Raw genomic sequence first — 16,380 nt, 5'->3', positions numbered from 1 at the left:
GGAGGGAGGGAGGGAGGGAGGGAGGGAAGAAAGAAAGAAGAAAGAAAGAAAGAAAGAAAGAAAGAAAGAAAGAAAGAAAGAAAGAAAGAAAGAAAGAAAGAAGGAAAGAAAGAAAGGTGAAGGAGGGAGGGAGGGAATAAATCTGCAGGCAAACCTCTCCTCCTATTTTCCCTTAGTTTCCCCATTGGTGCCATGGAGATATAGGTCCTCATAGCATCCTCAGGACACAGGTCCTTGGATTCTAAATGTGTCCCAGCCCAGCCGCTGTGTGTCAGGGCCCTGGTGCCTGTGGGGCAATGGCTAGAGCTGGACTCACAGCATCAGCCATTGCCTTATATCCCATGGCCTGTGTCACCAAGTGCCATGGTAAGTGGAAGTGATGCCTCCCCAGAGATCACATTAGCTCTGATAATGCTCCAGCCTCCCGTGCACCACTTGCCCTCAGGCCACCTGGCTGGGCAGGAAGCAGGGCACCTAGAGAAGCCACATGGCCCCATGGCAGGGAGTCTGGGCCAGAGATGGAGAGAGACGCCATCCTTTTCAGCCCAGCCCCAGCCTGGTGTCCTCACTGCTGACCCCCAGTAGTCTCTGAAACCACAGGTGGGTGGAGCTCCCGGACTTGCTGATTGGCCCTCTGATGGTATACATGTTACAGGGAAATGCCTCCCTCCACCCTTGTAACAAACACTTCCAGAGCCTTGCCCACACCTCTTGTCATCCACTGTTGCTGTCCGTACCTGGGGCTCTGCTGGTAGCCTTTCTCTGGCAGCAGGACAGTCTCATCCCGTTCATCAGACAGGCTGGACTTGCTGGGAAGCTGACACTCTGAGAGCGGCCTTAATGGATAAATGCTCCACTTTCCTTGCCCCTCAAGTGAGACAACCCTGAGACATGCTCTATGCAGGCTCCCCGAGGCCCCCAGCAGGGTTGAGCACCAGTTTCCCCAACAGCAAGTGCTCATTCATCTACCTTCTATTGGTTTCCTTCCATTTGCTGTCTCACTTCTCTCCCCGACCAGTGCTTCCAGGGATTATCTCCAAAATAAACTACTTGCATTCAAATCTGTTTCTAGTTCTGTTTCTGGAGGAATCCAGTACAAAACAAAACCAACCAAAGACACCAAACCCAACCAAAGACTAAGATCTCTTCTAGTGCTGTTTTGTACCTGTTTCTGGAGCACCATTTAGGTAACAGTATACATCAGGCACTGTCCTTGACCCTGATAGGGAGGTCTCATAAATAACCGTACAGGCAAGTATACACGGCAGTATAAAAGAGGAGTTTGACTCTGGTGTAGGAAGTGGTTATCAGGGAAAGCTTCACAGTGAAGGTGACTGGAGGTTTCAGAGGATGAATAGGAGTTCTCCAGACAGAAAAAAGAATAATGGAAACAGCATATTAAAAAATCCCGAAGTGTAAAAAAGCACAAGGTATTCAGGGAACCACTAGTAGTTAAGTATCTCTCATGTTGCTAGAGAATAAAGCATATTTTGGGGGTGAAAAGGGATTTGTAGGAAAAATGAGGAGAGAATTAGAATAGTAGGAGATGCAGTTAACTAGCTAGAGTCTTGCCTGTACTCTTCAAACTATTTAGACATTATCTTAGAAAGATTGGAGGATTTTTTTAAATTGTGGATTGTCTTTTTCTGATTGCATAAGTATCAAATGCTCATTGGGGAAAAGTTGGCACACACAAAGAAGAAAATAAAGCTACCTCAAATCCAGAGTTAATTAAATTGTATTTATGTGTTGGTGTGTCTCAGAGGAGTTTCAGGTAGAGGAGTGAGGTGGTCACACTTGAGTTGAGGAAGAGCTCTGCCAGCTGGTGATGTTCATGCAGCTAGAAAAATACTGGACGTGAGGTGGCCAGCTCAGAGGCTGCTGCAGTGAGGGATGCTGGGGGGTCCTCCATTACGGCTTTGCAGGGTGTTTCAGAGGTGGGATTCTCAGCACTTGAAAACTAGTTGGATGGGGTGTGGGGTAGAGGAGAGAAGGGGACCATGACTACTAGAGAGACTCTGAGTGTCTTCACCATGACTTGGTGGAGGGGGCAGAAGCTGGAAGCCAGGAGACCTGGGTTCTCATTTCCACTCTGTGACTTCCAATCTGTGGGAACTTGGACAGGTCCCTTTAGCCCACAGAGCCACAGTTTCCTGACCTGATACACGGAAACATGATTCTCTTCCTGCTTTCCTTACAGGCTTGTCGTGATGGTCCAATAGATCAAAGGAGATAAACACCTTTCATTTGTGGAAACCTACAGTTCTGTGCTCTTGTCCTAAAACCTCTGCTCAATCTTTTCCCTCACCTTCTGCCTTCTGTCATCAGCCCCCAGAAGGCAGGGGAACCCACCACCTCTCTAGATTTCCCTTCCTCTCCCCTCTACATCCTGCCCAGAGGACCTTTGTCATGATGGTTCCTCTGGTGCAAATGTTCTAAACATCCCCACACACCACCATTCATTCATTCATTCACTTCACATTCTGGTTGATGCTCTAGTATGTTTCAGGTGCCAGAACATATGTTGTAAATGACAGACAAGGTTCCTGGGCTTGTGGAGCTCACATACCACCCAAGGGGTGGGGCATAAAATTAAACAACTAGAATAAATTCGGATAGTGATGTAACAAAGGAATAAATAGAGTGGTAGGATAGAGAGTGAGGGTGTATTTTCAATTTGAGTGGTCGGAAGGAATCTCTGAACTGAGACCTGAACAACTCAGGCAGAGAAAACAGCAAGTGGGTCACAACCTGTCCTGACCACACTGGGTTGTGATAGATTCTTTACACACTGGCCTGGGAGCTCCTTGAAGGTAGGGACTATCTCCTCTCTAGCCAGCACTGTTCAAGCACAGAGCAGGTGATCAGCATCTGCTAAACGGATTACAAATGAATGAATGAATGAGGAAACGACTATCAGGTCCAAATGGCTCACTTCTTTACTTGTTTAATTGTTACCGTCTAGAATTCCCTGACACCTTATGAAAACCGCAGCCCCACTGTCCCCCCCCATTCCCTTCCCCCATCATATAACGTGTGTATTTATTGTGCTTTCCATTTCCTCTGTCTCGGCTGGCAGAACGTAAACTCGACGAGGTCAGGAATCTCCCAGTTGTGCTGCACCAGTGTAACCCAAGAGCCCTGAACAGTGCCTGGCACATAGCAGGCATACGGAAGAACAAATGCGTGAAGGGTTAATTAATGAATAAATGAATGAATGAATAGTAGTTCTCAGCCTCATAGAACACGGGTCACAGCCTCAAATGCCCTGCTACACTGCCCATAAATAACAGAGATGCAGGAGTAAGTGCTGGGCTGTGACATGTCAACATGCTATGCGGCTCCGACAAAACTGCCCAGCAGCCCGCTGCCTGCCTATTTGCAATACGGGGCCCTGAGCTGCACATTCCCATTTCCTTGATGAAGCAGCTCTGGCTAGGTGGTTTAAGCGGCCTGCTGCGGACGACAGAGCTGGTGCTCTACCGGTCGCCGCTTCTTCAGTCCTGTTTTGGCCTCCTCTCTGATGCGACGCAGACCCAGTTCTGGAGAGTCTGTCACTCGCTCCCGGTGGTGGGAGATCAGAGCCTGGTGCCCTTGGGAGCGGCATGCGGTGTCCGGCGCAGAATCGAAAGGGAGTGCGCGCCCGGGTCCCCCAGATCCCTAGGAGCCCGCGCCGCACTCCCGCCCCTGCCCATCCGCGGCCGCGCTGTCAGTCTCCATTAGCGCTAACAGGCTCCAGACGGAGCGGGCCGGGCGCTGGGTTAATGCAATCGGCTCGTTACCTGGGGCGCAGGCTACATTACCAGCCCGGCCCCCGCCAGGCTTAGCCAGAACCAGTCAGCCCGCGCCCCACCGGCCGCTCCGCGCCTCCAGCGCTTCCCCAGACGAGCCTGAGCGCCACGCAGCGGAGCCCAGACCCAGCCCGCGCCCCAGAGCCTGCGGAGGAGCCCCCGGTCAGGGGCAGGCAGGGCGCACGGCACCAGGGATCCCCAGGACAAGTGAGTACGCCCTGAGCGCGGGACCGGGCTAGGTGTGCCGGGGAGGCCCGGGGCAAGACGCGCGAGCAGAGGGCCAGCGAGTTTGTAGTTCAGTGGCGTTGTGTCCAGGAAGGCTCCCGGGGCTGTTGAAGTGGGGCGGCCCCAGCTGGGGAGGGGCCAGCACACTGCCCCAGGCTCGGTGAGTTCAAACCCAGCCAATTGGGGCAGGAGAGAGTGGACGGACGAGGAAAAGTGCTGCGGAGTTTTCAGACACACCCACAGGGCTGTCAGAAGAGGTCTCCAACTCTGAGCTCCGGCGTGTCACAACCTCTGTTTCCAAATTTTTCCAACAGACGCGCGCCTTTTCCTGGGAACCCTGTGTCCGCTCAGCACGCGTTGATCCCAGTGTCCGCAGAGCTCCCAGGTGGTCTCGGGAGATCCAAGTAGGGAGGAACTGCCCTATAACCATCTCTTTTCCCTTTATCCAAGCAGAGCCTCGGCTTGCCCCCAGGACCGCTAAAGTTCTTCTTACCAGCCGCACCCATGCTTCTGGCGCGGATGAACCCGCAGGTGCAGCCCGAGAACAGCGGGGCGGACGCGGGACCGGAGCAGCCCCTTCGGGAGCGCAAATCTGCGGATCTGCTGGTGGTGAAGGAGCGCAACGGCGTCCAGTGCCTGCTGGCGCCCCGCGACGGTGACGCGCAGACCCGGGAGACCTGGGGCAAGAAGATCGACTTCCTACTGTCCGTAGTCGGCTTCGCGGTGGACCTGGCCAACGTGTGGCGCTTCCCCTACCTCTGCTACAAGAACGGCGGCGGTGAGCGCGGGGTCCAGCTGGGGATTTGAGGGAGGCCCTCCGTCTGCAGCGGTGACTGGGACAGGAGGTGGGATACACACGGAGGGGAAGCCAGGAGACACAGGGGCAAATCTGGGGCACAGAAAGGGGACGGACAGGGCTAAGGGGAAAAAAAGGATTTGAGTCCCCTGGAAGATCGTTTTCCTGGGATCTTTAAAGGGTACCTCTGAGCTCGTCCCAGCGTTAAGTTTCAGGATTGGGGACGCTGGGAGCAAAGCGGTGGAAAAGTGAAATACAGGCATGACCCTAAGGTTATGATAGGCACATGGATGGAAGAACAGAATCTAGGGTGCCAGGTTGTGAAGGGGAGCCTGACCTTTTGATGGTCTGCTGGAAGGGAAGTGGAGGCTCCAAGAGCTCTCGAAGGGGCACCAGAAGTGAGTGGGATGTGACAACCAGGCCCACAGTGACCTTAAATCTAGCACTTTGAGCCTGGGGGCAGGAAACCTTTGGGCCAGGACTGGTGGAAAGACTTTGGCTCTCTGAAGACATCTGGGGAGGCCCTGTGGTCTTGGGAATAGAAACACACAAGGAGAAGTCAGTATCAGAAAGAATGCCACTCTTAGGTTGGTAGTTGTTTTGCTGAAGGGTTCCGCAAGCACAGCCCAGGTGGAATCAGATCAGTAGGTGCCAAGAACTGGCCTGGTCCTCAAGATAGGAGGCCTAGATGATTGGGGCGAAACCTCTACCTCCTCAAGTTCTAGCCACATTGTAGGGAGGAGTGGGAGAGGGGTCTGGAGAAGACTCCAGTGTAACAACCATACTCTCTCCCTCTTCTCCTGCTGGGTGGTCCAATTGCCCATCTGCCTGAGAACGAGAGCCTGGAGATCATCTACAGTCAATCAAAGAAGAATAACAGCACTCTGGGCTAGGGAAGTGACCCGGGGAGTCAGGGTGTTGAACCCCAAGCCCTAGCTCCTTCCTGAGGGGCTTTTCTCCTGGGGTGCCCAATCCTGCCGCTTTTGCTGGGATGAGCTCAGAGGCACCCTGCAAAGAGCCTGGGAAAATAGCCCTTCTAGAGGAAGAAATTGGAGAAGAGGGCCCAGCTCTGAAAGCCTCTCTCTATCCACTTGGCCATACTGCCTGGCAGTAGCTGTGACTCTGGACTTGAGGGAGGTCAGAAAGAGGAAGGGCAAAAATTTAGAGCTGGGTAGAGGGAAAGCTCATGACCTGTTCACAGGCTCTAGGACTCATGGCTCTTTGCTTCTGTGTGTACTCTGGACACTTGCTTTGGGATGGGCAATACTTGGTGTTTGCAAACAAGGAGTGGGGCCGGGTATGGTGGCTTATACCTGTAATCCTAGCACTTTGGGAGGCCAAGGTGGGCAGACTGTCTGAGCTCAGGAGTTTGAGACCAGCCTTGGTAACATGGTGAGACCTTGTCTCTACTAAAAATACAAAAACTTAGCTGGGCATAGTGGCACGTGCTTGTAATCCTAGCTACTCAGGAGGCTGAGGCAGGAGAATCACTTGAACCTGGGATGTGGAGGTTGCAGTGAGCCGAGATCATGCCACTGCACTCCAGCCTAGTCCATGGGTGACAGAGCAAGACTCTGTCTCAAAAAAAAAAAAAAAAGGGAGTGAGATCACCATAGAGCACAGGTGGCTCTGAGCAGAGGATGTCAAGTAAGAAAGCAGTTAGCTCTTCCTACGAGTAAGTTAACCCAAGGTTGGAGCTGACAGAGATGGGTCTCATTGTCAGATAGTCTGAGATCTGATAGCTGAGACAGCAGTCCTGAGCTTCAGGGGCATTTGAAGTCTAGTGCCTGATCCCTGGGGGAACAACTTATGACTCTGCAGACTCAGTGCTTGTGTCTGGCCCTGGGATGGTCACGGGCAGAGAAAGGTGAGAAAAGGAGAAGCTAATCCAGAGGTGAAACTCTCCCACATTTGGCAGCTGTAGCCTCTCAAGGGTTCCTGGGCAGGTTTGAGCATGGCCCTTTGGACCCAGGAAGCAAGAAAATGCAGATTTTCTGTATTTTTTAACAGGCAGGGAGATGATGAATGACAGACCTTAGGACACGCCATCTCGCCTGTCCTCAGTGACCGCCCCAGACTGCTTGTCTCTAGACAGTGGAAGGCTCTGTCATTAATCAGCAGTATTTTTCTGGTTCCTCTTGGTGTGAGGCACAGTGCTAGGCCCTGCAGGGGTCACAGTCACCAAGAGGCATGAGCCACCACTTCTGCCTGCCAGGAGCCTTAGTCACCTGCATCTTTGTTGTCGTGTTGCACGTTCTTCCCTCCGCTCTATGCGTTTGTTGAAACTGAAAGCATCCAGATGGCCAATTTGACAAGTCAGCTAGATGTATATTCCAGGGCTTTCATTGACAATGTGTGCTCATTTAGCCGTTGCCAGCAATGCAGATAAAAAGCACCTGTTGTATGCAGGGTAATATACCAGGTTCTTAGGACACAAAATGACCACACTTCTCACAGGTTCCCATCATCAGATGAAGTTGGCCAAAAGCTCCTCCTCCCAGGCTTGCTAACTCAAAACAGCTCATCCCAAGTTGATAGGTGGTTTGTCTCTTTGTGGGTCTGTATCCCAAAGAGGAAGGGGCACAATGAGAGCAGAGATTGTGGCTTTTTATCCCCGTATTTCTAATACCCAAGATAAGGTCTAGATCCCAGGACTTTGGTAGAAAGTGCCCAACAAACTGCTGTTGAATAACTTAATGAAATTGTCCAAGCCCTCGGAGACCTCCAACCCTATTCAGAAACAACAACAGAAACACTCCGTGGTGACTAATAAAGTGAAGCCACACACATGGTGGGGCCGTGGCAGCCTATTCGTTAGAGGTCTTAGCTGTGGAGTCCTGAGTTCCGGTTTCCAGCTGTTTGGCTCTGGCAGGTCTCCAGGCCTCAGTTTCCTCACCTGTCAAATGGAAAGAATGGTGTTCAGCTCACAGCATTGTTGTGGGGACCAAATGTAATGACTCGTGGAGAGCCTGGCATGGAGTGTGGCCTTAGGAAAGGTGACTGCTGATTTCTGTTAATGTCATTATAATGATGTATGAAATGGATGGAGAGACAAGGGCTTTAGACAGTTGCTCTAAAGGCCTGAGGAAGGGCTGCTTAGGAAGGGCTAGGAGGAGGTGGGTTGTGGTTGAACCTCTGGATGGGGAGGGCAGAGAGAAGCAGTGAGAAGGGAGGAAGTCTCCAGCTGTGCACCTGGGGTAGGAATGTACATGGAATCATCGGAGAGAACAGGAGTGCAGGCTGGCTGCAGGGCAAGCCAGGAGAGATAAGAGTGGAGGGGCAGGTTGGGACCAGGCTGCAGAGGCCTTGGCTAAGGGGTGGGGATGTTATACCAGTGAATTTCCATTTCTGGTTAGGATGTTCACAGTTGGTGTGGGGGAGCAGTGCAGCACCCCCATCCCAGAATACGAGATCCCTTCAGACATGCTCAGCCAGCACCCTCTGAGGTTTAATTCTGTTGAGGCGTCCTAATTCTCTTTTTGTGGATCAATTCTCATCCAGTAATTCTGAAATTAGCCCCGGAGATGAGCAAGTGGTCAGGAGGGTGAGTCTCCTGCAACTGCAGAAGCAGCCAGAAGACTGGACTTTGAATACGAGCTCCGTCTCTCTCTGTGTGATCTAGGGCATAGTACAGTCCCTCTCTGAGCCTCCAGTTCCTAGCTACAGCTGAACATGAGCTTGGATGACACCACAAGATTTATTCCTTTCCGGTGCCCTGACTCAGGGTTACACCGAAGCCAGGATCACCCGGCCTATTATCTAACAGCCCTTAGTGTGCTCTGTTGGCACCAGTATTAACACTGCAGCCTCTGCAATTCCGACTGTTCATGCCGGCCCAGACTAGAGGATGTTTTGAAGTGATGACGGTGCCAATAGTTTAGGCCCCTGGCTAATGTCTTCTAAATAAATTACTGGAAAAGATCAGCCTGTCTGAACATCTTCCCCATGGCCAGCTGCTGGGATGCCCAGGCTGCAGGAGGCTTTGGGTGGGGAAAGCCACTCTCAGAAATTCCAGGGCTTTGTTCAGAACCTTCTCAAATAGCTGGTCTCCATGAGGAGGCAGTACCAGGTGGTGATTCTAGATTTTCCCTTTGCACCTGTGATCCTGGTCTGTCCTGGTCCTTGGGGAAGAACGGAAAGATTGACTAGGTGCTCACGTCTGCCTTTCCTCCAGGGAAGTGGCCACTGTGAATTATCCTTTGCACATGGCTGCTTCTGTTTGAGCCCTGTCCTGAGGACAGTTTTGGTCTGTGCATTGTAGAAAAATATGGTCTTTAGGTTCAGGGTCTGAGCCTAACATTTGCTAGAAAGGTAATATTAGGCAAATCACTCCCCTTTGCTGATCTGAGCTTCAGTTTCCTTACGCAGAAAAGGAGAATTTCTCCACTCTTATCTCTCCCGGCTTTCCACAGCACCTTTCTGCAGGGTGAGACAGCATCAGGGACAATATATGTAAACTCCTTGAAATGATGTCACATAATAGGGGCTCCATACATGTAGTAGTTATTAGTATTTTTTTATGGTTCAATGATATTGACTGCATCTAGCCTTAGGAGTGGGTCAGGATCCTGATTTTGGAAGGAGCAGGATTCATCCTGAGATGAAATTGATGGAAGGAAATAAGGCTGGAAGGTAGTCCCACTTGGGTCTGGGACCCAAGCATGATAGAAAGACTGAGGAATCGGGGTGGGGCTTTGCTCCATCTCCTGACAACCTGATCTTGTCTCACTACAGATTCCTCACCTGGCAAAAGGGGATTAGAATTCCTGCATGGGGTCCTATGATATTCTGTGGTTCTGAGTCTCCAGCAGACTTCTTTCTCCCGAAGGAAGCTCAGAGTCTCAGGGACCCCCAGCCCTTTGGGAGCCCTCCTGGCCAAAATATCTGGGGTTCTTAAAACCAAGTATGAAGTAGTGGCTGCTACAGAGGTCAGGAGTTTCCAAACTCAGTGCTCTTACATCTGGCCTGGCTGCAGGGGGCCATCTCCACCCCGGGCTTGCCAAGCTAGACACTGATTGTCAGCTCAGATGTACAATGGGCCAGCCAGCTGGTGTGGCACTCCGCTGACAAGTCTGTACACCCCTTGGCAGGAATGTGGTGCTCATCTGGGACCCTGATCTGAGGTCACTGGCACGGTTTGGCTAGTTACTCCAAGCTTGTCAAAAGGATCTGAAGGGGCTGTTCCTGACAAGATTGGGATTTAATAGGGATAAATGTTACATCGTGCCCTGCAGTCCCAAACCCAACCGCCTAAGTAAGGATTAGGCCACAGCACAAGTGGAGAAAGGCCCCGGGGCTTTCATTAGCTGCATTCTTCATGTGAGTCACTGCCAAGATCCATTATTTAGCCAAAAAAACGTTTACTAAGTGCCTATCATATGCCAGGAATATGGAGATGAGCAAAGGAAAATCCTTGCCTTCAAGGGGGCTCATCGTCTGCTGCAGATCTCCTAAAAGTTCTTCATTTCCAGTTCCAATATTGGAGGTATTAATCCCAAATGAGGGAGGTGAGGTCTGGCTCTGTTATTTGTGGGTCCGATTTCTTTCCGTGGTGTAGTTCTGAGCAACCCAAACACCCTCTGATGTGTTTCTCTTAAAGAGACCAGGATGGAGGAAATGGAAACCAGAATCTTCACAGAGATTTTACTAAAGCCACAGCTTTATCAGGAAAAAAGCAAGTCCAGATACTCCAAAGTGACCAGCAGAGGGAGAATTACCACATAAAGAGGGGTAGCCCCATGCCAGTTTCCCTGAATTCCACCCCCATTTTTCTACTTAAAGTGGCTGGATTTAATCCATCAGGGGAGTGGGTGTGTTCCCTCAGTGGGGCTGATTCCACGTCTTTCACTCAACAACAACAATCAACACAGAAGACGTCTGTGACCAGATGTTTGGGGGTTTCTCCCTGTAATCCAAGTAAGCAATCAAGTCTGCAGCAGACACCAGCTGAGTGCCTCTGATTCAATTCAGTTCTGGTGCTGTCTACCTGGAGATAGCATCAGATCCCACAGGCCGCGGGCTCAGTCCCACGAGAATGCCCCCAACTTTATGTTCCTATCATGAGCCCCAGGTCATTTTACTGTGGTTCAGACCCACTGTCTATAAATCAGGGTTCCCCAACCCCCGTCTGGGTTTTATTAATTTGCTAGAGTGGCTCACAAAACTCAGAGGAACATTTTATTACATTTTCTGCTATGGTTTAGATATGGTTTGTTTGTCCCCACCAAAACTCCTGTTGAAGTTTGAACCCCAGTGTGGGAGTGTTGAGATGAGGGGCCTAGTGAGAGGTATTTGGGTCATGAGAGTGGCTCCCTTATGAATAGATTAATGTCCTTCAGAGGGGGTTAGTGAGTTCTCACCCCACTTTCTTGGTTCCCCTCTTGCCATGTGATCTCTGCACCCCTGCTCCCCTTTAATTTTCTACCATAAGTGGAAGCAGCCAGAGGCCTTCACCAGATGCAGCTGCCCAACCTTGAACTTTCCGGCCACCAGAATCATGAAACATATAAATTCCCCAGCCTTAGGTATTCTGTTATAGCAATGCTAAACAGACCACAGCACTCCCTCACCTTCACCTTTGGTCTCTCCAGCTGAGCTCTTACCATAACTCTTTGTACTACTATGATACCTAACTGTCTATCTATCTATCTATCTATTAATCATCTATTGTTTCTGGCTCAAAATACCAATAGCTCTTGTTGTAACATTGGGATACTTTAGGCCTCAGAAAACAGAACTTCCCTCTCTCTCTGACCTTCTCCTGCCTTCCTTCCATCTGCTCCCTTATCTCCCCAAAGCAGGAATTTTCCCTGGCCTTTCTTTCTTGGAGCTGGCCATAAAGAAATTCTCTGATCCACCTTTCTAATTCTGAGTCATAAAACCCCCATTTCAGAAGGGGTCCTGCCCCAGGCCCTGGAGGAAGGAATGCTGCACAGAGAGACCAAGAAGAATCTGAACAGACAGGCCTTGCTGGGCTTCCCCACTCAGCACATTAGTATTACATCATACTCTATTTGTCCAATCATGGTGTCAATCATGTCTATCCAATGACATCGCCATGGAAGACCCGAGAGGACAGGGTTCAGGAGCATCCAGAGAGCCAAACACATAGAGTTTCCTGAGTAGGAAATGTCTGAGGGGCTATCTCAATTTCAGAACTCTTTTAGGGTCAGCTGAGATTTGCTGAGATGGCCTTGCTCCCCTCTCTGGCTGGTGCTTCCATTCCCTAAATCTCTCGACTGCACGCACCCCGCTCCCACTACGTTCATGCCATCCTTCAGGCAGACTGCAAAGCATCCTTTCCAGGTAACAGGGCTGGCTGTGGCCAGAGGCATCCATTGTCCTGCACTTGCTCAAGGTCAGCACTCTTGTTTGGATATAAGGGTAGAGTAGCCAGCCCTACTTGGGACAGGGACATGAGGAGCCCCAGGCACTGCCACAGAGTCCTGTGTGCCGCCTCCAGCCAGCGTTCATGTTGTGCTCCACAAAGGGCCCAGACACCCTCCACCACGCAGCAGAGCCTTTACTTACTGTTCCGAGGGGACAGAGCTGCTGCACATTGGCTCTTCAGTATAATGATAAGACATGAATCCCATTTACAAAGCACCCACTAAGTGCCTGGCACTTCACCTCCACATCTCTATTTATCACAGCAAACTAGTGATGCAGGTATTATTATCCCATTTACAAAGGGGGAGCTAAGGCTCAGAGAAGGTACATTTAGACGAGGTCACATAGCTGCACATAACAGGGCTGGGGGACACAATTATCTTTAGGTCCAGGCATGAAGGCCTGCCCTACCTCCATGCTTCAAAGAGCCCAGCTCTGCCCCCTTCCCATCTCCTGGGAGCCAAGTGTGCCTGCCCACCCAGCACACTCCCCACCCGAATACCCTGCCATCCTCCAATACCCAAATGATAGAATTCCCTGCCCAAACAGCCTCAGGCACCCTCCTAGGTCTACATGAAACTCTTGCTGGGTTCTCTCTTCTGTGTGTGGGCTGTGCTACAGGAGGAGCAGGTGTCTGCAAAGCCCGTGGACACAGCTCGGACACCTGTGTGCAAAAGCCCTGACATGGCTAGATTGAGCTGGGAGGAAGTAGGGGCAGGTCAAACGGGAATTCCCCTTTACCTCCACAGTACAGCCCAGAGCTCCAAGAGCTGAGAATTCCAACCTTGAACTACATAACAGAACTATTACAAGGGTCTCTTTGTCAAAGTAGGAAGAACATGTTTTATTTAACAGTTGTTGATTTGTCACCTTTAAATGTGTCGAAGTGTGAGTAGCCCTGTCTCCTGACTAAAGTCTCATCCTCTCCTGAGTCCCCATGTCTCCTGTGCATTCAGGGTGTCCTTGGGGTGTTGGGGAAAGGAGGACAGATCTAGATTCCTCAAGCGTAGACCAAGGTTTTATTTGGGTTCGGTGCATGCCACCAGCAGTGAAAGCCTGTAGCTGAGCTGCGTGTGGAACTATTCTGTGGATTGGCACTTCTTGCATATACCAGGGTGTGGCCAGAATTCAGTTTGAGGAATCCTGTCCTCAACAGACTAGGTGTCAGGGGAGCCCCTCTCCCTCCTGAAGCCTCTCTTTGGCCACACTCCCTCCACCTCCCCCCAGACCCCCAGCAGGTCTTGGCCACTTCACCCCTCACTGCCCCAGGTTTTCCACCCCTCCACCTGCTGGGGGCTGCTCCAGCACAACCCACTCTAAACCTAATGATCCCTGGCCTTCCCTTCCTGGGCACCTGGCATTTGCACAGAGGTTTCCAGAGCCCTTCTGTACCTAGAAGAGTTCTCTCTAACAGTGGGATGGGAGGCAGCGTGGCTGGGCCAGAGGTGATAGGACCAATGCTTTTCTTACTAAATTCATCCAAAGGCCACTGCTCAGTTTCTCTCATGGGTGACAATTCTTTTTCTCACGTGGTTCTGTGAGTGTGTCAACGTGCAAAAGTGTGTATCCTTTTGCATGAGTATGCACATGTGTGCATATGTGTGCATGCATATGGTTTTTGGAGACTCCCAGGCACTGGGCACTAAGCCCCTCATGAGGCATGCCCTTCCTGTTTTTCCAGGTCTGCTCTCACCAGCCCAGCACCCATGCAACCAGACCGTTCCAGACCCAAGACAGGATTCTGGTCTTGCAGTTCTGAGACTCTTGGACCCTGTGTGAGGTTGGTTGCAGCTGGCACTGCCACACGTGGAGGTGGAGCAGAACCACACGATTGTAACAGTTACAAGCCTTGCAGAGCAGTCATTTTTATGGGGTTTGCAGTCAGCCTCGGTTTCCAGAGAGCTGCTGCAGAGCTGTTTATAAAACAGGCAACCTCAGTTGACTTCACTCATCCCTGGAGCTCCTTCCTGACTCTTCAGCCTGAAGAGTTTCCTTCTGCAGGAGGAGAAGGAGGCTCTCCCAGGTTTCCTTCTGCAAGAGACCTTGGGCAAGCTAGCTAGCCTCTTTTAGAATAAGGCACTGGCCACGGGTATCTGGATGTTTTTTCATTCCTACCCAGCCATTTCACCACTTTTTGGCCTTCTTAATCTGTTTCCACCTGAATGAAGCTTCAGCTGGTCCATCTCAAATACACTCACAGAGAAGAGCCACGGCGCACACAAACCTGCCATCTTCCCTGCTTTTCTCACGTTGCTGTGCCTCCCAGCCAGCAGAGGAAGAATGACTCCAAACTGGGCAATTTGCCTAAGTGTTGGCAGTGCCACCCAGAGGTTTAGAGTTGAGGAAACTAGCTTTGCGCAGTGGCAGTATCGTAGCCAATGAGGTTTATCCGAGGCTCGATTATTGCTAATAGAGTTGAGGAAACTGGCCAAAGTGAGACACCTGGTTAACTGGCTGATGTTGCTGTACCCCTTCCTAGGCCATGTAGCAGAGTATTGAGTCCCTGGGGGCAGCCCACGGTGGCGAGCTCTGAGCAGCGACTCCTGGCTTTTTCCTTCCCCATGTTCCCTTGGGCCACTGACTTCTATCTTCAGGCCTACCAAAGAGTGTTTGTTAATTTTTTTGTTTTGTTTTCTTCTATTTTGCTTTTTTGAGTCAACGTCTCACTCTGCCACCAAGGCTGCAGTGCAGAGGTGTGATCATAGCTCCCTGCAGCCTCCAACTCTGCTGCCCAGGCTGTTCTTGAGCTCCTGGGCTCAAGCAATCCTCCTACATCGGCCTCCCTAAGTTCTGGGATTACAGGCATGAACCACTGTGCCTGGCCCTATTGAATAGTTTAATACACCTATCTAACTGCCCCTTGCCCTTGCACTAGATCCTCAAGGGGAGTGACGGTTGGCCACAAGGCAGAGTGGGGCTGAGACAGATCCAAGTTTGAAGCCAAGATGCCTGCTTGCTAGTTGGACAAGCAACCTAACCTTTCCAAACCTCAGTTTCTTCATCTGTGAAATGGATTGGTGGTAATTCTCTCTCGCGGTGGTTTTAAATGAATGATTATGTAAAAGCTTGTGTGCAGCTTGGCATATAATAGGTGCCATCAACAAATGATACTTGTTACTTCCACCAACCCCACTGCCTACCTCCAACTACACCAGCACACTAGTACCACCATCACTGTCAGCAATGTGTCTAGACATGGGTCAGCTGGCAAACCAGCCCTTTCTATGTGGGAGAGGGAGAAGGGCAGAGAATGAAAGGAAGAAATGAGAAATGGGAGAAATGGCACGTGGCCACTCCAGAGACATCCTGCCTGGGGCAGGGATTATAACATTGGGCCAGCCTATGACCCATAGACCAGATGGCTTGGCTGGTCCCAGATCCCCAACTTCAGAACAGCCCACCCTCTGATCCTGTTCAGACTCATGTCCTTCATCTAGGCTGGAATGTTCTGGAATCTGTAGGTCATGTTGAAACAGCTCTGGAGCTCTGGAGCCAGGCAGATCTGGACCCAAATTCTAGATCAACAACTTACCAGCAGCATAAGCTCGGACAGGTCACTTATTTTCTCCAAGCCTAAATTTCCTCATCTGAAAAATGGGTATAGCAGTTGCTATCTCAGAGGGTTTCTGGGTAGTGTAAGTGGGATCACAGAGCCATTGCCCAGGTCCTGCTTGATACACTGTAGATGCTCATTTCCCAGTAGTTTTGCCTATTCCCCATTTCTGTCCCACTGATCCATCTTCCACTTACAAGGGACTGGGTCTCTCAGCATTGGGGCCACCACTTCATGCTTCCTCCTTAGGAGAGGCGCCCTGAGAAACATGTGGAGACTGACAGTCTGAGTAGCTGAGTGAGTTTGACCCTGGGTACCATGTGCCTTTGCCACAGTTCTTTGCTGTCTTGGAGGCTTAGTTTCCACATCTGTTAAATGGAAATAATAATGATCTTTGTATTTTAGAGTTGTGGTGAGGATTGAATGAAAGTGCCTACAGCTCAGAAGGGGACGAGCAAGTGTGACTGCTGGTATCCATTTGTTAACATTGCTAATGTTATCACTGTTAAAATATTTCCTGTTTTCTTGCTGTGAGTGGGTCAGAGAGTATTTGGTTTCCAGCGTTACAACACCTTAGCTAAAGGCCAGAGTGGTAAGAGGAGTTTAGATCTGGCCTGGTCACCTCC

The 16,380-nt window shown here is 50.7% G+C and overlaps 1 protein-coding gene and 1 pseudogene across 2 annotated transcripts in view; both read left to right on the top strand.

Annotated features, from left to right (window-relative positions):
* Positions 1-4,263: 4,263 nt before the first annotated feature.
* Positions 4,264-16,380, top strand: part of SLC6A2 (solute carrier family 6 member 2) — a 51,450-nt gene continuing 39,333 nt past the window's right edge. Inside the window, exon 1 of one of the 2 annotated variants that reach the window (XM_017530067.2) lies at positions 4,264-4,794. In XM_017530067.2, coding sequence (XP_017385556.1) covers positions 4,521-4,794 — 274 coding nt within the window. In that variant the 5' untranslated portion in view covers positions 4,264-4,520. The remainder of the gene's footprint in view (positions 4,795-16,380) is intronic. The other variant, XM_017530065.2, reaches the window with a different exon arrangement.
* Positions 14,551-14,711, top strand: LOC119471528 (annotated as a pseudogene).

Source organism: Cebus imitator, unplaced genomic scaffold (genome assembly GCF_001604975.1).
Source record: "Cebus imitator isolate Cc_AM_T3 unplaced genomic scaffold, Cebus_imitator-1.0 Scaffold63, whole genome shotgun sequence".
NCBI lineage: Eukaryota > Metazoa > Chordata > Mammalia > Primates > Cebidae > Cebus > Cebus imitator.
Note: the sequence above shows the minus strand (reverse complement) of the source record. Positions and strands in the feature narration are given on the sequence as shown.